Source organism: Melanostigma gelatinosum (assembly GCF_949748355.1).
Source record: "Melanostigma gelatinosum genome assembly, chromosome: 5".
Lineage (NCBI taxonomy): Eukaryota > Metazoa > Chordata > Actinopteri > Perciformes > Zoarcidae > Melanostigma > Melanostigma gelatinosum.
The window spans coordinates 20,739,634-20,761,224 of record NC_136638.1 but is presented as its reverse complement, the minus strand read 5'-3'; the positions used below and the strand labels follow the sequence as shown (position 1 = coordinate 20,761,224).

The window sequence follows — 21,591 nt, the reverse complement described above, 5'->3', positions numbered from 1 at the left end:
TATTATCTATTTCAACCTGGTGCAGTGGGGAGATTCTCACCGTTTGATTTTCTTTAAAAGTGATAGCCTGCTAAAAATGTAATTCACTGTTTTAGTATAAATCAATAAGCCTCCAGAAGCTATTCCGCCATTCCACCTTTATGTTAATATAAAATAAATGCTCAAATAGAACTTTAATTCACCACACAGACGTCCAGACTGTTTCATCGCCCCAATTTAATCCATAACTGCTCAATTGACACTTCAATTTCAAGCCCATCTTAATTTGGCTTCTCCTGACGATTTTAAGTTCGACTTCTCTTTAGAGCCAAGGCGACTGTGACCCATGCTAATGGAGATTTATAGGCCAGTGCCATTCTAACAGTAATCTTCTGTTCAGAATTATATCCCATTTGATTATTATTACTCTGTTCTTCCAGCAGAATAATTTAAAAAAAAAGCGAAGTCATTGCTGTGTGTGATCCAGTGTATTCAAATGCACTGCGTAGAAGCAAGCAGACACAAAAACATGTTGAACACGTGAAAGAGTGAAAAGTGAAAGCCAATAATGTGTTGGAGCGTTAGAGGACATTCAGATGTTTCTGATGAGGGGCATAAATCCCGATGGACTCCCATCCGAGTGTATTCATTAACCATGCGTCTCATTGGTGAGCCTCTGATTTGCCACTGAGACAGATGAAAATGAACTCAGCAATATATTTATCATCATAACACAACACTCGCATAAATATGAACAGCATATTTTCAGCTGGAGGGCATGAATCATTTTTCAGACGGGGAATTTTAAGAGCCATCCATGCGTGTCCAAGAACAGTACATACGCAAGCAGTTGTGATAAACAACACTGCTTTGAGGCAACAGTGAAGAGAAGGCTTTCACTGTACCAGAGATTCAGAGGGTCTTCATTTTACTTACTTCAGGCTCCTTCTATCAATACATTTTCTTCATTAACTGTACAGCTCGCCAACACAAATATTTTCATTGCACAAGTGACGGTTATCACTGATGCTAGTTTATGAATATAGCCGTTTAGATGTCAGTTAGATGTTGTGTTTGTTACTATTCAGGATATCCAGTCAATACTAGCTGTGATGTTTTGAGATGGATGTTTGTGTAATATGGGGGTAGGTTAAAGGAAATATCCAGCCTTTGATACTTTAAAGCTGCTCTAATTAATATTTGAGATGAGGGTCGCTGGTATAGTGACAAACCAACAGATAATTATCACCCGAATACATGTTCGCCATAAAAACTTATATACAGCACAGTATATCAATATGTTTATTGGCCACTTGTTGTACTGCCTCCAAGTGGCCGAAAAAAAGCATTAAGACAATTGGTTTTAGGAGATTAAAATACTTTTAAATGTTAAACTTGCAGTATCCTATTTAATGTTAGCATGGTAATCAGACTGAATTGGCATTTCATTATTTAGTCTGTCATTGTGTTCATGTCAGCGGCTTTCTGTTTGACTGCTTTTAAAAAGAAACAAGTGACATATTGCTCCAGTTGTAGTCATTTTAAATCTCAAGGTTTTTGTTTCTATAAATTGACTCAAGAAATTGTCCATCTTGTAATGTTTTTTTAACATTCTTCGGGACAATACAATTATATAGCCGTTGAAAAATACACCACAGTCACAGTACTTTGTGTCATTACAGGTGTACGACCACCGGTACAAAGCTGTATTGGATGGAGTGGAGAGAGACGGCATGATGGAGATCGACCCAGGTCAGCGCATTGAGATTTTCAGAATGGGAAACGGCAGCGACGAGGTAGTTGAAGTGCACGACTTCAAGAATGTAAGTTAAAAGGTTAAACAAGGCCACGCAAGCTTTTCCTCTTTTGCTGAATACTCTTCAGCGCTGTGAGAATTATGATGTTCACACTTTGCCCTTTTCAAAGAGGCGGCTGACAACATTTATCCTTTGTTGAAATCATTTCTTCTCTAACAATACTTTCTCCTCTTTTGTCACAGTGAAAACAGGTGCGACAAAGGTTTTGAGAAGCAAGATAATGGAAATTATACTCAGTGAGGTGTAAACAGGGATCAGACATATCAGTGACTGTACTCAGTGTGTTTGAGTGCGCAAACACACACGCGCACACACACACACACAGAGCAAAGAAAGTATTTTTCTAAAATAATTGTTTCCTTCCTGCTAATTGTATAACTTCTTGGCACTACAGAGACAAACACCATTAAAAAGCTCATCTCTCTATTTGTTTCTCACACCTTCTTCAACTGCAATTTTGTTTCCAGCAGCCCTCATTAACTTACCTTTCATGACTAGATCCTTTTTCGAGTGTGCAGGAGGTTACGCATTCTGCACCTCGGAGAAGGGAGCGTGCTGTTTGACTGGTTAATGAATCTTCTTATTCTCACACCATTATTGACTGTGAAATGTTACAGGACGCTACTCATCCCAAACAAAAACCTACATTGAGTTATTGCTTTTTTTTAAATCGTCTCTGAATCTAAAATGGCTCTATATGATGGAAACTCACGACAGCGCCGGAAAACTTTAACCTCTGCAATCAATCTCCATTTCCTTCTCTCTCCCTCACCAAGCACCACACACACGTGCGCATAAACGCACGTGCCTGTTGCTTGTTCCACTTCCTGTTAGTAAAGCACCCCCCCCCCCCCGAGGAGGTTTGTTTGATTCAGTGCTGCACCATTGAAGACTAAGAAACAAACCTTAGTGATTTGTTTTTAAAGGGAAGGAAACCTACACAAAAACAATAGGCTGTACTAAGAGGTAGCTTGTGTGCGGATGTTAGAATAGTTTTTTTTTTTATGTATAAAAAAAAAGGGCCGGCTGCATGTTGTTACACAGACCAAAGCCACCTCTACAACAATCTCCATCAAGCCTGAGGGCTGCGTGAGGAATGGAAAATGAGGGGATTATACTACCAGGTCCATGGACCACAGACAAAATCCACTCGCTATCGTTTAGATCAATACTACACTCATTTTGACAGGAGAGAATGGGAAAAACATGGAGAGAAAATCACCAATGTCTTTTTCATTGGATTATGTTCTATGTAAAGCTTATTATTATTATCATCATCATCATAATGGGCCATTGCTCTCAGCTTGTACATTAAGGGTAGCCTGTTCATGTAGTTGCCTATTTCAGACTCAAGCACAACATTTCACACGGGGACACCGAAGGTGAAGCTTCCTTCTCTCCACTACACAATGGGCATGCTGCCATCATGCCTTTACTGAAGAACTGGACTCTATGTTTTCTGATATTTACATGGAAATTTGATCTGGCCGACTCATTTTCAACTTGTAAAGAATGGAAAAGGTTTAACAAGTCTACATGATGGCCCTCAAGAACTGAAGTCGGTGGGGGACCGCCATGAGCCCGCGTGGACTAATCCTGAGTCACACATCTTCAAGTTTGTTTTACACATATTTAAATGTATGAATGTATGAATAGTTGTTTCTGTTATGTTACCAGGTGATTCTAATGTTATGTCCCTCATATATGTCCATCCAATATCTATACCTGCTTATCCTTAGCAGGATCGCAGGCGTCTCAGGGCCTATACCGTTGCTCAAATATAGGCGAGAAGCAGGGTACATCACAGGGCTACTGCTAAAACTACAGGCAAATAGATGAACACCATCACTCACAATTACTCCTACTGGCAGCTTTAGAGTCGCAATTAAACTAACCTGCATGTTTTTGGACTATAGGAGGAAACCAGTCTTGCTGTTCTGCACCAGTGTGCCACCCTGTATGTAAAGCACAGGTCACTAATAGAGTGCTATGGCCAATACCGAGCCTTTATATTTTAACCCGCACAGCTTTTTTATCCTTTACAGCACCGGTTTACCACCACAGGAAACTCAGAGTAATTGCATGAGTTGTAAATTATACCATGTGATGCTACTTAGCCAATCAATTCTGTGCATTTTGATCAGGGTGGATAAAACATGTTTTCATCTCAGCACTGCAAGTGTTGGTAGTTTGCCACCAGTCCTACTACAACAGTTGTCTGCGTCAACACACGTATAAGAGCCACCAGCCTCTCAGCACAGATATTGCCAGCTATATCAGATTCAGTGATGGTGAATCCACGCTGCAGCAGTTATCAGTCATCTCGTTTTAGTTGCTTACCTTCAGATGACGTCTTGTTTGAAGCTGGAACCAACATCCATAAATCTCCAGAGATGTTGGAAGAAGCAGCTGGTGAATGCAGCCAATCTGTAAAATAGTTTTAAAAATATAATACAAAATTACGGTTTCAAAGTAATTTAGTGTAGCAGACTTTTACATGGTTAAACAATATATATATATATAATTCGGAAACATTTAAAAATAAAAAATCTTTTGGCTCACTAAATTGGCAAAGGTTTTTAAAACTGTCTAAATAATATGAGCCAAAATGTTGTCAGTCAATTGATGATATAAATGTGCTTACTTGTCAGTAACACATATTTTCACTGGATATGAAATATGAAGTACGAATACTGAGCCATGTCAGGGGGAATTCATTTTTTTAAGCTAACCTTTCTTTCTCGGGCTGTACACTGCACTGCAAAATCATACAGTCCTCATCCATCACACAGAAGAAACAAAAATCCTCATTTTTGGAAACATTTTTGGAAAATCCATGACGCAGGAAACTGTTGAGGATACGGTAATATATGTCGACATCATAGTTAGATTTTGGTGCTCCGCCGCAATGTCCTGATATTGTAGAAAGGGCTATTGCCAACATACAGTGATTGAACAATGCTTCATGCAATTGATAAGAATATTTATGTAGCTAAACATAAGGTTACAAACAGAAACAGGCATGCTGCTTGTATGTAATCTTATATTTGCTTTCATTTTGTTAATATTTTATTTTTAGTCTCTCTCAGTCAGGGGTCAACGAAAAATACGCAATCAATTCTAAAATATTGCTGTATCGTTAAAAAGCGTATATCTACAGATGGGATCATTTGCGCCAATAAAACAAACGTATTGTGTCCATTACTCCCACCCACGATAGCTTTGGGCCAATAGAGATTCTGATTTAATAGTGACACGCAGCCATAACTTCATTCTTTTTAAGATGAAGCACTTACCGAAAGCTTAAATGTCTGGATTTATTAGGACTATGCCAGTCTGGCTACTGTTCATTTTCTGAACGTTATTAACATCAATTACTTTGAAATGTAGATTATAAATGGTGTCAAGTTGAGGCCAAATGTAATTTGAATAAAATTACCCTCAGAGTTGTATTAACATGATTCAGATTTTAATGTGCTTTTGTTTACAGGTCTGAAGTATTTAGATTGAAAGGTTTTAAAATAAAAATTGTTCCAAAGAGTAGAAATGGTAGTTAGCTGATGCTTAATTGGTGTTACGATTGAGAGGGGTCCTGGGGAAACTGTCTCTAATGTAAGGGGTCCTTGGCCCCAAAAAGTCCCTGATTTAAAAGCACAACGATTTGGATTGTAAGTTAGATATTCAAAGATGAAGAAAGGTCCTTTAAATACATAATAATATGTTGATAATATCAATACATAAACTAAGCCAATATCTTCTGAACTACTTTATTCACAGGAGCTGAATGATGCATGCAGTAACATGTTCTCCACCCTCATAAGCATCTTGCAGATTTTATCATTGTGTGTTTAAATGACATCACTTTTCCATTTCATCCCAGTGTTAATGTGTCTGTCTTCATTGTCTGATTGACCGACCGCAGTAATCGCTGTATCTCATCACAACATCGCCCTCTCCTCTTCTGCTGCAGCAGCTCGCCAATACAGAAGACGCAAATTAAACAGAGACCCATCACAATAAAGCCTGGCATAAACATTATGCCTTTGTGCTTGAGACCATTATTGCCCCATCCCTTTTCCCCGCACGGACGAAATTGCATGTGGTAGATTATGACAGGCATCACAATGTATCATGTCATGTGGGTATCTGGCTCTCGGAGTGACAGCGCCACAGAAAATGTAGAAAAAGCCCCCACATGGTCAAGTTAACCGACTCAAAGGGAGATGTCACAGCAATCACTGTTGCCGTAATTCAATTTAGATTGAATCAAGGCCATTTCCATACAGTTCATACAATTTACAATTTTCAGTTGATACAATTGTAAAGCAGCCACGGCAGATGTGGATCCTGCCGTCTGTTTTAATACAGTGTGCTGAAAGGGCAACTCTAGTCTGCAGAAAATAAATTGGATACAATCTGAGATACTGAGAGTATTTCAGATTTATTCCATCTGAATATCTTAGATTAACAAAGAATGGCAGCGAGAGAGAATTAACAGATCTTTCTTGCCTATTGAGGCTCTATGTGTCAGTATGACTAGAGCTACAGTCCACATGGCGGAGGATCATCAGTGGAGCTGAAGAGAGTGACTCCACTTGACTGCGCAGATTAAGAGTGTGACAGGGACCTATGACTGCCTAATTCAATGGGGTCACTCTCTGCAGAAAACACTTCATTTTCAACAATGTCGCTGTGCTCTCCTGTGCGATACATACCGCTATCTGCTTTGAAGCATACATCCACGGAGGAACAACCCCCGCCTTTTCACTTCCATTCAGCCCTGAAAGCAAGAGCTGTGTTGCAAGGGCCAGGCAGTCATCAATTTTGTACCATGCTAAAAGGAAAAAAAAGAGACCAAAACACACCTCTTCTCACTCATTAGGTTTTAACTTCTTTGTCTTTTTTAAGAGCTTTGATTATCAGCAAAAAGACTGAGCATTTTAACATGATAGTCCCAGTGCTTTAGAGTTATCCACATCACAGGGAGATACAGTTCTGAATTTCTGAGTATCCTTCATTTCTTTTTTCAAAGGGAATCACTGGGATCCGGTTTGCCGAACATCAGAGGTGCTACATCAGGACCCAAACTAGGCAACTACCCACAGTGGCAGAGGTGGAGGCTGAGGATGCAGAGCAACTGGTACGCCTCCTCCCCCGTCTGTCTGTAGTCCTACAGAGGCTGTCATGCATATTGTAGAGAGATAAGCAGAGTAGAGCTCTGTGAGAACCACACAAGTCCTCCCGTCTGTCGATCTCATCCTATGTCCTCCGCCCATCTCACTGAAGAGTAAACTGTGGTCTGTGGTGCCTGTGAAACCGCCAGAAAGCAGCCCACAAACCCAAAGCATCTATGTGGCTCACATCAAATGGTGTTTGCTGTCAATCTTGAGCCAATATAAATTTTTAATCATCTCCTCCAAAGCCTCTACCCAAATAGCCTCAAGGGGAAAGGGTGTAAGAGAGGTCTTGACTTAGAGGTAAGCCATTAAAATGTTTTTTTTTTTTTTTTTTAAAGATTTATCTTTGTAAAATTCACAAGGCTCCCTCTCCAAGAGTGATTTTCTGGTTTATTCTAGTTGTATATGAACTTCACCAAAAGGAATGGAGAAAATTCAATCAATCAAAATTCCCAATTTTTCAGTGTCAGTGCAATTCACTGAGTGGGCCGTATGTTCAAAGAGAAAATCCCTCTCTCAAATGTCTCTACTGCTTGCATGTCCTCATTTACATTTCACATTGTAGCTGGGAAGAAGTAGCTGGCAAATATCTGACGCTCCTCGCTCATGGCTTCATTTTAAAACAGAATAAGCCAATAGTCAGTCCAAGCGAAACCCAGTCTCAGTTTTATCTTTAAGAAACGCAAGCTGTTGCACTCAAAAAACCAAACGCCTTTTTGTTTTTCCTCTCATCTACATAATGTCTGATCCACATTACTTTACTGATACTAATTGCCCAGGCAGCACCATATGTCCATGCCTTTTCTGTCTTCTTTTGTGCCCTGTGAAGCCTAATTGGCTTGATTCACAGTTCCAACGTGAAACATCTAAGGCCAGGAAAGTGAGTAAGGCTTATACCATTAGTTACGGCAGCCATTTTGACTGCCATGAGTATTGTTTATTCTACATCATGTTTAGTAAAATAAAAAGTTGCCTTGGTTTACCTTAAGTTGTTCTACTCAAGCGCTATGAATAGTCATACACCGCCTCTCCTAATGAGACCACGATGAAGTACACTTAGCAAGGAGCCTTAAATGAACTGCCAGGCTAAGAAGTCATAACCAGGCAACCAAACATGCCACCCCCTCTTCTAGAAACCAGGTTTATATAATACTAATGTGTTGTAAATACATAATTGCAGCCTGGATTTTATTCACAGTCAACAACTGAAATACGTTGTAACGGCTTAGAAACACAACACAATTTGAATCCAAAAGCACAACTCACAAGCAGAAAGGTTATAGAAGTTTACATTTACTTGCATCAATAAGCAGGTAAGGGTCACAATTAGGCAGGCACAACAGGTACACTTACCCAGGAAACAGTTGGGGACAGAATAATTGGTTCATGAGTCAGGCAGGGAGGGAAAGAGCTGGAAATGGGCGGGCATATATACTGCAAGACTCATGAGGGAAATGTGGACCAGGTGTGCAGGGGGGCGGGGATGGTCAGGTGATGGGAATGGCAGGAAAGGGGGTGACTAGATGTCAGAGGGAGTAGCTGGATCCAGAATGACAGCAGAGTTAGGGTACATCTCAAGTCTCTTAATTGTCATTTCCTCGTTTCCTCTCTCCTCGCATGGTTTCCTTGCATCTCTCCATGCATCCCTGGTGGGAGGGACTAAGACTCAAGGAAAGGACGCAAGTGAGGGAAACAGGGATGCAATTAAGAGACTTGGGATGTACCCTTAGAATATGGCAGAGAAAACCAAGCAGGCAACATAATGAATATTAGGAGCTGGCTGAATTATTGATATATATTGCAACTGAATGTTTAGCAGACACACTTTGAGAAAAATATTTTCATAAAAAAAAAATTCTATGTATTTGTTGTTCCAAAGTAATATAAACTAAATTCCTACTTGGAGGAAAGTGGAGATCACAATCTCAAAAAATGTCTAGTCTTTGAAGGAATAGCTACGTCAAGTCAATTTTATTTAGAAAACCCAATATCACAAATCCCAAATTTGCCTCAAGTGGCTTTACAAGCTGTAGAGCATACGACACCATCTGTCCTTTGACCCTCACTTCAGATGAGAGAAAACTACCTAAAAAAAAACCTTCACAGGGGAGAAAAATGAAAGAAAGCTCAGGAAGAGGTAGGATCCTTGTATCAGACAGAATTGTGAAGTTAGTTTCCATCTTTAGTCTGACATTGACTCGATCGTTTGGCCCCATGTAAAATTAGCTTCAAAGCCCGGGCGCTCTTCCTGGGGGATTTACAATTACGAAGTACAATTAACGTACAAGAAAATACAAAACTTTATTCGGATTTTTTAAACTGCTGTAAAGCGCTCAAAGAGCAACTTGGGGTTTGGAGTCTTGCTCAAGGACACTTCAACCTTTGGACAGTAGGAGCCGGGGATTGAATCGCTCAGGTTAAAGGACAACCTGTCCCATAAATTGAGCTACAGCCGCCCCTATTACGAGAATACATGTAACTGAGTATATGTAACGCGCCACTGCCCACCACAGCGGCCCCTGATCTGTCCTCTGTAAGAATCCACCGTGTGACACTGGAGAAGATCAGCACAAGTTCCTCCTCAGAAGGTGAAACACATGAAGCTGACAGGGGTTAAACCCACGCACTAATGGTTCCTAGCTTAACCCAGCCGCTGGCTTTTAGGAAATGGGGCTCAGAGCAGCCGCGGTAGGCTTTAGAGCCGAGGTGAAAGACAATGGAAAAAATTGCGGCAAAACTGCAAGCGGCTGATAAGGAAACGCAGCCCCTGCGAGAGAAAACCAGGTGACAAACATGAATTGTTTGCCAGGATTTTTTCCCTCCCTTTTCAATTTGCTTCCTCTATGAAACGTCTGAGGGAGTAATCCCTGAGCTTCATTCCAGTTCCCTCAGTCTGCCATGGAAATCGCCATCCACCTCCCTCACACCCCTTAGCATTGTCAACTGATGCTGCTTGGTCCATTAAACAGCCACTAAATATGGATGACCAAAGCTCACCCAGCAACCCAAAACCTCCCACTCAGACAACAGCTGCAAACAGCTGCAAACAGCTGCAAACAGCAGAGGACGTGAATACACCAAAGTCCGGCAAGCACACAGTGTTGTTTGTTTTGTCCAATATTTGTCTGCATGAAGATATGAGCTCAATTCAGAGACCATGTGGGATTGTTCTGCCACAAAAAACAACAAAAAGCTTCAGTTCCTTCAGTTGGTGACACATTCAGTCATAAGTCCTGGTCACACCAGAAGGAGGCACAATTAACGCACAACCAAATTAATCCAAGTGTTTTTACAAAGCAATGACAACTCACAGGGCTCATTGGAAAATAGAAACGCTGTTGAGTCAATCGCTAACATGCTAGTCAACCAGGAACATACTAGCACTAGATTACAATGACTCTCTAGACTTCTGATTTCTATTTTCTTGAAGATCACTTTCATGGTAGCTACCGGGGGAGATACGTCCACACAGTTCATTCAAAATATGTATTTGTACAATCAACTCCTGTCTCATAATTATCTAAGAATCCCAATCAGCTTTATTGGCAAAGTATACCTTCCCAAGAAATGTGACTCCATTTTTTTGCTTCTATAATAACGTATTTAATATTTGATGATTATGTGTATGTACAGTTGAAGATGTCTACATACTGTACATACAGCCTGTCGGGTTTATATGGACAGTGGCTGTTATCTGTCTCTTTTGCGGAGCAGTTTATGCTTCCTCAGGGAAGGGTTGAATAAAACTGGACGGTGCCACAAAGCTAATAAACGAACAGTTTCCTTTGCCTTGTACTCTCACTCCGTCTGTTCCCTCGAAGGTCAGCACTGTCAAGACAGTTTGCTATTTGTTAATGGCAAAAATTTACATGTCAAAGTTCACTAAAGTTGAACTGATAAAAATACAGTTTTACTTTGCCCCTACTTTAAATTAACTTTTAAGTCCACTGAGATTAATTGATTTATTCTGTGAAAGTTCACTGTTTTAAATCAGGGTGGCGGTTATTGCCCTTAACCTTCATCCCACCAACATATTTAACAAAGAAGGACACCAACTGGAAGAATAAACCATCGTAAAACAAAAAATAAGAACAAAAAATAGACATGAGCACATGAGGAGATGCTGTATCTGTAAGTGTCTGCAACTGGGTGCTTTTGAATGGGACCCTCAGGACCCCAACACATTGATACATTTAAATGATTTTAAAAAGCACAAATTAAAAGCACAAACAGAAAACAATGACATCAAGCCATTGGGAACAAATTGATAGACAAAGTAATGAAACAGTGTAATGATAGAATAAAGCGCCTGTGAGATATGAACAAAAGGTATACCTCTGGGGTCTGCTGGGACCCCAGTTGGTAGGATACCAGCACTCTCATTGTAAGTTGCTTTAACATGGGTGTCAACTAAAATTCACCACCTGGTACTTTGCATAATGAAACCCCCTCCCTGTTTTATGTACAATATGTGAAAGCTTGTGGGTATCATGAGAAAATATTTTGTTGATCTCTGGAAAACATAGCACCACTTTAAACAATGTGTCATGTAGACAGTGTTTCCCCCCCCTCGGTACACAGTGGCAGGAGAGGGTAAATTCATTAACTACAGCACAACTGGTGTATAATTAAGTTGTGCACTGTGGACGGAAAAACATACAAACACCATGGAGCAGGCCGCACAAAACAAATTACCATCATTCCCAAGGTCCAACACTTGATAAAAAGTTGCCTGCGTCCTAATAATATATCATTTGTCAATAGCAAAGGGAAAAGCCCCTCAAAAGTGTGTATAAACTAGAGGACTGTAATCATGTTGTCTTCGTGCTTGTCAACTGGCATTTAGAAATCTCTGCCCCATGCTAAAATGCTGACCTTCACTTCCCCCAGGCCCTCTCCTGCAAGTTATTGGAGTCGTTTCTCAACTGTGAAGTCAAAGTCATGTTGTGAGCCCCGTGTCGTGACCTCCATTTACTTTCCAGAGAAGACTCACTTGGCTTCAGTGGTTAAGAGGTCCAATTAGAGAGGGCTGTTTGTGTTTCCCGAGTTGGATTTTAATTTCTGCAGCCACAGGAACGGTGAGCGCACCAGCTCATTGCCAGAGCACCCTCACCCCAACCATGGCACACCCGTCCTCCGAGCACTGGCCAGTGTGTCAAAAGCTTGGGCTAAACATTTCCCGCGGCCAAACACAATTGTGACAGAATGTGCTTCGGTTCCGTTTGTTTGTTTCCTCACTGCAGGTCACAACTGTGTCGCTCGATGACAAACAAGAAGCGGCATGGAAAGACAAACTGTAATTCAAGCCAGAGTGACAGGGGTGAACGTGAGGGAGGGGGCACAACCCAATATAAATTATTCTTGCTCCTGCTATAGCCCCAGGATTCTACGTCAAGCTTAACTAATGTGCAATACAGCTTTAGACTGGGAGAAAATCACCTTGTAAAAACATTTGTCAAGTGAACTGTTTTTCTGTTCTGGGTTGCTAATTAACAAGGGAATGGGAAGAGGGGTTTGTTTGTGTGTGTGTGTGTGTGTGTGTGTGTGTGTGTGTGTGTGTGTGTGTGTGCGTGCGTGCGTGTGTGCGTATATTTACATATACATGAAGAAAATAAATATCTGAACTGTTCGGGGAGAGCATTACCAAATCCCCTTCATACGTCTCTATTAGACAACACTGACATGTAGTCCCTATCATTAAGCAATAATAGTTTACTTTACAGCTCATGAACTGCAGTATCAACAAATTAAGCCTACTGATAGTGCTCGGTGCCAAGCGAAGCATTGTGTTGAAGGGAGGGGGGGGGGGGAGAATGCAAGGCTTTATTGTATCTGTCACATTAAACGATATTGCAGCCACACTCAGAGTAATGAAGACAACTTCTAAAGTCATTTAAAAGTCAGATCATCACTGTCTTTGAATTTCAATGATGTATAATAGACAGAGCATGCCGCAGGCTTGAGAAGAGGGTGAGGGAGAAAGAGGAGGGAGTCGGGGCAGTAGGAGTCAGGAGTCAGGAAGCTGCCGCCCTCTCGGCAGACAGAAAGGTGATAGATAAAAACGATGAGGATGGAGCCGCTGCGTGGCTCAGGGGAGGAGAGTGCAAATGTAAGGCTATACTTTGTGTGGGGCCTGGACATTTTTGCAGGCTCTGTTATGCTATATTATATATATATGTTCGTGTGTGTGTGGTGTTTTCTAACAGGTGGATGAGACAGAGGCCGTGGATATGAAGGTGGAAGACTCCCAAGTGTGGGTTCCTGTTGAGGAGCCCATCATTAACCCGGCGTTCCTCTTTGACTCCAAGATCTGGGAGATTTGCCAGGAGCTGCCCATCCACTGGATTCATCCCTCCCCTCTGAGAGGTGAGAGCAGAGGGCATCTCTGCCTCTAAATGCAAACTATTAACACTCTCGCTGCCGGGCATCCCCACAGGCCATGTGCAGGTCTGTAGGGACCGCATTTTTTCCCAACCACATAAGCATTCAGCCCGGGCTACTCTCTGTGTGTTTGGAAAGTTGAGAGACTGATGGTCAGTGGTGGTCGAAGCATTCCAGTCAGTGGTGGTCGAAGCATTCCATAAGTATTAAGTGTAACTAACAGAAACAGTGTGTAGCATTTCGGGATATATTGGCAGAGATGGAATATAATATAAAAAGGTATTTATTCTTCATTTATATCGACATACAGAGCAGGTCCTCTTCAGAGTCCACGATGTTGCTACAGCATGTATGGTTGATTGCGTGCAGCGTAATGTCTCAGGGAGACATCGATTATTGTTTCAATGTATGTTTTAAATCTCCTTTACTTTTGCCTTTATGCTTTTAATGGTTTCATGTGAAGCACTTTGAATTACCTTGTTGTTGAAATGTGCTATACAAATAAACTTGTCTTGCCTTGCAGCAGCCTAGAGTGGACGAACCAAACACTGGCTCTAGATAGGGCCATGTGCATTATAGCTTTGGCCACCATTGTTGTTCTACACGCTTGGCAGACGCGAGAAGTTTCAGTTGATTGCAATCTGCAACCTCACCACTAGATGCCAGGCTGTTTTTAAGTGCAACATATCAACATAAGAACAGCATTTTAACGTTGTAGTTGGTGGAGATGGAGTTGATTTTAACATATTATGATCTGTTCTGCAAATATAAATGTCCGAGTATTTTCTTTTTCAAAATCTGCCAGGGTAGTTAGATTATTTCAACCTGAGAAACCATCTTTTTAGAAGCTGTTAGGAACTAGACCCAAAGGCAGAAAGAGGAGAAGGCAGCAGAATGATTTCAATGATTTTTTTGTGAAAATGCATTACAGGCTGAGAGTCCAAATGCAAACAGGTAACACCACCCAGGTACCACGTAGCATGTGAGCAACAAGGAATCCCAAAAGCATAGTAACCAAAACAGTAACACAAAGCATTAAAGAGAAAACTAACACAAAGGGGTAAAAGCTGGAAAACCGAACACTGTGGTATAAAGAACAATGACGAACTGGCAAGGGACCTGGGCTGGTATATGTAGTGAATGACTGAAGAGAGAACAGGTGAGCAGGAGGTGAGGTGAGTGCCAGTTTTGATTGTCTGCTCATTTGCTTCACCTGTCCCTCAATAGTCCTGGCGAGAAAACACACACAGGCAGGAAGTCAAGTGATCCAAAACGAGAGGAGAGGCGAGTGTAAAATAACAGGAAACACTAAACATGAATAAAACAAAAGGGAGCAGGGAAGATCGTGAGTGAAGTGAGTTGAGCAATTCATTTGTTTTATAGGATTTGTGTTTTTTTTACATTAAAAAAAAGCAAAATGAAGAATAGATGTATTTAATATTGACAGGATACCCAAAATCAAATTACAGGCCATAATTAGGCTTGGAAAGCTCATAAAGACAACGATGTCCTAAACTTTAGGCCCTAAAGTATTACAATTCAGAACAAACAGTGGATAAGACACTAAAATACCCAAAAATGTTGAACTCCTTACCATATTTCAGCTACTGTGTCGAGGAGCAACACATATACAACTATTATGGATCCACTATTCATACAGTGGATTCAATGGAACATACCAACAGACTGTTTATCAAGTCAAGGGTAATACAACTTTTAAATATCATCAGATGTTGTTCATTTAACCAAAGAAAATGAACAGACACCAAATAATTGAACCAAAAGATGTACAATATTCTGTTTTTGGTTGTGTATGTGTGTGTTTTGATGTGTGCGCTCTGTGTCTTATAAAAGGTTGCTGAAAGTATTATCTACGGTAGACCATTTATGTTACTTGTGTTGAGAAGGGGGCAGGTTATATACGATTTTTCTTCTCCTTGCTACTCATAGATCATTGAATTCCCATTATGTTGTTATATATTGTAGCATGTACAATATATGAAAAAGAATTGCTAAATAATGAATGAATCTCAAAAGAAGGCACAATAAAGGATTGCTGCTCTAAAAGTAAATCACCTTATTCCACAAACCAGTTGAATTATATTCAACAGATTGAAGTCAAAACAATGGCAAAGTATAATTCAGTTAGATTCTTAGGACTCAATACAATATTTTTTTAAATGCAGTGTATGCAGTATATAAAATCTGCAAAGTACCTTCTGCATTTAGACAGATTTAGTAAACACATTCCCTCTGAAATGTATTGGAATAGAAATATAAAGTAGCAAAAAATGGAAATACTCCAAAGTGCAAATATCTCAAAACTGTACTTAAGTAAATGTACTTAGTTGCATTCCATCACTGATGATAGTCATCTGCAGATTTGCTTTTCAGGGATTTCCTCAAAAGGATGTTTAGGCTTTGCTCATTAGGATCTGTGGAAAGTCATCTGAGTGCCAGTATCACAACAGCAACAACACCATTGTTTTTGACGGAAGCATGAAAAAGCTTGGAATGAATTCCAGCATATTTTTTTTTCTTGAATGTCAAGCCACTGGGAAAGTACAGCGTCTGAGCTTTACTTCAAACAAGCACAAAAACATCTCTTCTCTTTGCTGTTCTCTCAGATGCTGAAGTGGGAAATGTGGACGCGCCCGACGCAGAGGTCACAGGTCAGCGTTTCGCCCGCGACGTCCTGGACCACCCTCCTGTAAACGACTATGTAAGTGGGCCCGTCTGCACCGCGTCAACCAGGGACCACGCCGCGAGACGCAGCAGAGCCACTTCAATCAGCTCCAGCTCTGCCTCGACTCTTTCTGCATATAAATCGCTCACTAATTGATGTTAAAACTGACTTTGTGCACCAGAGGGCATAGCAATTGCTCGATATATCTGTTTAAGTAAGGCCAGTTCATTGAAGACTCCCTTAATGTCTCTCCATTAATTGGGGGGAATATCCAGCCGTTCAAAGGCAGAAACTTGTGCCTTACAGCGCCCGTTACTTCCTTCTCTCACTTCCTCTTTTCTGAGGCACTGCAAAGCAGCACTCTCCAGGTCACTCATAGCTTCACAGATAAGTTACATTTATTAATAATGCTTTAATTATCGAAGCGTATCAAATGACTGGAAAGGCCAAGTGGCATATTTTGGTGGACTGCATGCAAACCGCTCAGTACTGTACGGTTCATCATCCCTGGCTCTGAGGGAAAACCAAATAAAGCAGGATATTACACAGAAACGATGCACTCTAACTGACACAAAAAAATAGCCGTTGCACACTAAAGATAATGGGTGCAGAGACATCCGACTCACACATTCAGCACTTAATGGTGAAATGAAGCTAAATTCAAGGATAATGAGTCGGTTTCTGTCTCCTCAGAGCTGTGAGAAATGGTGAGAAATGAGACATCCTATAATGTTGACATTTATCAGGAACGTCACAGAAATACCCCCCCCCCCCCCCCCCCCCCAGCCCGTCTGCAGCAGGAGATGCAGTGCTATGCAATTAAAACATACCGGGGGATGAAAAACTCTGCTCTCCTTTTGAAACATTCTGGCAGTAATGTATACCACTGCACTCCATTCCAGCGGCAACATCCACGCGCTGTTTGTGGGTCCGGTGATAACAAAGGGTCTGTGTGGCCCAGCAAAGGCCAGGCAGCAGTCTGTAATCGGGAGTCTGAACTCTCGCTCATTTCTTTTCTCTTTTGTTGCTTCGTTCAGAACTCATGTAAATGTGCACACAGTCAGAAAACAACCAAGCACACACAGACACACACACATAGGCTGCTGCTCACACTCTATGTAGATCCTTTCATCATACTCGCACACGCAGACACATGATAACATGCATTCACTTCATCTGCGTTTCATAAGTCTGAATTTGAGGCGGCGCGTCTCCTCACAGTTCACGTTTGGAAAGTAAAATCATCGTTTGACCCCTTGTGACAGACGTTGACGGAAATATGAAACTGACCTTTGCCGCGGCCGCCATGTCACAGTGCGGCGTGTATCAGAGGTGGCCCTGAAAATTTCAAACTGAATAATTACCATCTGACAAGTACCACTGTCCTTGACCTATAAAGCAAAGACCGGCTTCCAATATGAATTGACCTCAAACACACACACGTGTAAACATGCTTGGTGTGGGTTTCTGCCTGCAGTGTGTGTGTGTGTGTGTGTGTGAGGCTACATGGCTGTTCATGTATAAAACAGAGGTGCAAAAAGCTGAAGGAATTTAGATCCGCGAATGCAGGAGCTGTTTGTGCCTCCGGAGAAATCTTTACACTGAAGCTAAAGCCCATTATCACTCTGGTTCAGTGTGTTTACTCAAATCCATGACTATCTCTGTATTCAATTACATCCAATATTATTGTGATTCCACCTCACTGTAGAGCACACTGAGATGAGAATCTGAGATCGGGGACAAGCGGCTGAGGCGGTTTTATATGTTGTGACTGTCCTGTGCCTCGACATAAAAAAATCCTTTTGGAATACAAAGCAGGGTATGAAGCAGATGTTATCTCTGTTGTTTTCATCCCAGAATGAATGTGAGGAGCTCTGCTACGAGATCTAATACCACACGTGCTTCAAGCTCATGAAGAGCGGTGATCAGTGTGTGTGAAATAACACCAACAAGTGTGGAGATTAGGGGAGCCGTGCTTTGATTCATTACATCTTATTGAATGACTGACGCAGTTTTCTACTCCGCAGACTCATTCATATCCAGCGCCTCATATTATGCACAGAGGTGCCTCCGTGTGTGTGTGTGTGTGTTTGCATGTGTATACCGGAGTGTGTGATGAAATCAGATGCAGCAAGGGGGTAATGGCTTTTACTCTTCATTAATGCTGCTTGTTTTTGAGTGACTGCCTCAGATTTCCCAAGGTGAACCATTGTGATCACCGGAGCATCCCACTAGAGACGGCGACTCAGAGCCAGAACGATTAATATGTTCCCTCCGTTTTAAAAGGATAGCTCTGATTAATTGTCTTTAAGGTACAATGCTGCCTATTGGCTGTTTGTTTTGCTAATCGCTGCATCATTTGAATAAGATTCTTCATTTTCTTCGTGGAGCTCCAGATTTTCACAAAATCCCCGTTTGGTCTGCGCGCAGCAGATAAGATTATCATTGGTCCATTGACAGCTTTCGTGTTGTTTCCATAACAGATTGTTGCCTGGAAGCCGATGACCCGAAACTTGACTGAAACAATAAATCATTAAAAGCCTAGCTGCGCTTGTCATAGTAATAAATCAAACCCAGCTATCCTAGGCGTCATCTGCAGCACCCCGTCTATGTGTTTTAAGTATGTCTCACGAGTGTAGCAGGGTGTAGATTCTTATGAATCATGCTCATGGTGAATTTCTTGTTACGTAACTACACTGAAGAAAACAAATAATTGTGTAAAACCACTCTGACTGACTGCCCACTGATTTAAAAAGTAGATGCAAGAAACACCCTGATTCCCACACTTAATGTAGCAGGGGACTGAAGGGACATGTGCTCCTGCGGGTCCTGTCCTTTTATTCCCAACAGGATGTGTTTATTTCTGCACTGCTGCATGTATACTGAGTCACTGGAAGCGCTTGCAAAGAATTATGCCAGTTTGTTCTGAATGTGAAGTCATCGACTCCTGGATCGGAGCAGTTTAATGAGACAGCGCCGGATTGTCTCTGAGGATTCATTTACTGAAAGCCATTGAAATGTGGTCAAATGCGTACTGAGGGCAGTTGCTGCCTCAACTTGCGAGGTGAGTTAAGTGGCACTTCTCCGAACCCCATTTGGAGTTGCTCTTGATCAAAGGCATGGCAGTCAGCCCCCCACGAGTCTATGGGGGCATGAACCAACCGGCACAATGGAAAAATCCAAGGGCCATTAATTCTACCCAATTTACCTTTCGTTTGGGTTTCATTTGGCCCCTCTATAAATTCAGAGGCAGCCAGCAAGAGCAAATGAAAGAATCCTTGTTAGGCGATCATTACGCTGCTAATTGCTTTAGGAATGTGCCGTGCACTTACAGTCAAGGTCAGGGGGAGGGCGCCAAGACGTGGGGAGCTGTAATTTGAATGCTCTATTGGAGGAGGGGCTGCCATTTTGGTGCAGAGAGTGGGCTTCGGTCGAGGGAGTTAAGAGGTCAGAGATGAAAGAAATAGTGTAATTATGCCGGTACCTACCAACGAGTCCCTTTGATTGAAGATGCCGTCGGTAGAGAGGCTGTGAATGCTGGATCCAGAGATGGGGCGTTGTCAAGTCGTGCTACCTCCGGTATAATAGAAAGGTCAAGGGTGTTATATCACGTTTTATGCTCCTGCAGCTTAAATCAAGCTCGCTCCCTCTCCCCGCTATCTTGATCTCTTTGTCAGTCATCAAGCATGGCACAACTTTGGATTTCCACAGACATTAATTCTAATCTTTTCACTGGTTTGGTGTTTACATATATTCTACTGACATACAAGGAAAGCAGGCTCATCAATTCCCGCCATCTTTTTTTTTCGTCTTTGGGGTTTAACGGCAGCTGGCATCCGTTATGTTGCATTGCTGCAAAGTCTTCTTCTTCTTCTTATTCTATTATTATTCTTATTATTCTTTGCCTTCGTCCTCTTCCTGCTCTGGCCTCGGGAGGACTGGCATTTGACATGTGTGTGTGATTGTAACCCTGCCCACTGCTGTGTCCTCTGCAGAGAGACGTCGGGATCGAGCTGGATAACCGCCTGGATGACCACGGATACTGCTGCCAGCACTGTCGCCGTGGTTACCGCTACTGCCGCCGCTACCACGAGCCCTTGGGTGGCTTCAACCCGTGGCCTTACTACTACCAAGGAGGCCGGGTCATCTGCCAGATTGTCATGCCGTGCAACTGGTGGATCGCCCGCATGCTGGGCAGGATCTGAGGAGGGCGCGTGCTGTCTGTACATGTGGGATTTAAACTGTTTATGTAGTTGTAGGTGCAAATTCTGCTTTTATACCCCAGACCACTTAAGAGACCACAGCAGTCCATTGCACACAATTATTATCCAATCTGTAGGTTGGCCCACTGAGTATTAGTCTGTTTAAACAGTCCAAATGGTATTTGAAGCGTTCTTAAAAGGCATTGCTCGTTTACAGCTGTCTCATTTTCTTTGCTTATCTAAGCATGTATTATCCTTGCTATCTGATTCTGTTGAATTGGTGCCATTTAGTTTGGAGGATGTCACCATAAACTAATCTGCTCCAAAAAAAGGGGGGGGGGGGGCTTGCTTCAGCACTGTCTGTCTTGACCTTGTCATGCATTCATTTTTTACTTCATAGGTTAAAAGACTTGTTCTACTGCAATGTATGAACATGTTGCTTTCTTACGATAGATCAATATGTGCAACAATCTATGAGTGCTGATTAAGTATAAATGTTTTGTCTCAGTTGTTTGTGATGATTGTTGTTCTTGCTTCAGTAGATTAAAAACATTCCCGAAATTCACATACAATCAGAACACGACATGCATCATATTCAAATTAGGACACATTTAGGGGACAATATAAAGTAGCTACAACAGAACTAGAGGAAGCTTTCCTTGCTGGCTTTATGTGTTTTTAAGATCATGTTAAACTAAGGAGGTACAGTATAATTGAAGATGCACAGACCTCAGCTGTCTTTTGTGATGTAGTTACTGTTGTCTCATGCTCCATTGTTTTCCATCTTGTTGCAATCCACAAAATGCTTTAAACGGTGCTTCTGTTCAAACAGTTTCTTCTTTGCTGAGGCGATTTTAATCTGCAACACCACATCTCAATCTGCCGAGCTGAAATAACTCTTCTGCAAGTAACGGATAAGCAAGCGAGATAGGCATTTGCAATTGATGTTCTGTCATCAGAATAACAAGGTGCATAAATGCCCAAGAGTATTCAAGCGATGTGAGATATTAAAAGTTGAACAGAGACAAAAATGGAGCGCTCATGTTGTCATTGTTTGCTTTGAAGCCTTCTGTATGTTTCAGTCTCTTGACGGATTTATTTCCAATTAAAATTTGTATGTATGAATAATCCGAGTTGTCCTATGATATGAAACAATATGATTTGAAAGCTGATGCAGTGTGGGTTTGAATGTGAGTCACACAATCCATACAAAAGGCAGACCTTCTCCATTAGTCCCATTGCTCATTAGCAAAAACATTTAGCGTCAAATTGACAGGAAAAAAAATAGATGTGCATGCTTTTATTGTTTCTTTCACAACCATAGTCTCGCTTGTGTATCTGATGCATAA

General features: G+C 41.6%; 1 protein-coding gene across 1 annotated transcript in view; it reads left to right on the top strand.

The window, feature by feature from the left end:
• The window catches only part of tnmd (tenomodulin), a 42,629-nt gene extending 21,265 nt beyond the window's left edge, over positions 1–21,364 (top strand). Inside the window, exons 3-7 of the mRNA XM_079269168.1 lie at positions 1,662–1,802; positions 6,829–6,936; positions 13,180–13,339; positions 15,982–16,076; positions 20,036–21,364. Of these exons, the coding sequence (XP_079125294.1) occupies positions 1,662–1,802; positions 6,829–6,936; positions 13,180–13,339; positions 15,982–16,076; positions 20,036–20,245 (714 nt within the window). The 3' untranslated portion in view covers positions 20,246–21,364. The remainder of the gene's footprint in view (positions 1–1,661; positions 1,803–6,828; positions 6,937–13,179; positions 13,340–15,981; positions 16,077–20,035) is intronic.
• The last annotated feature ends 227 nt before the right edge of the window (positions 21,365–21,591 follow it).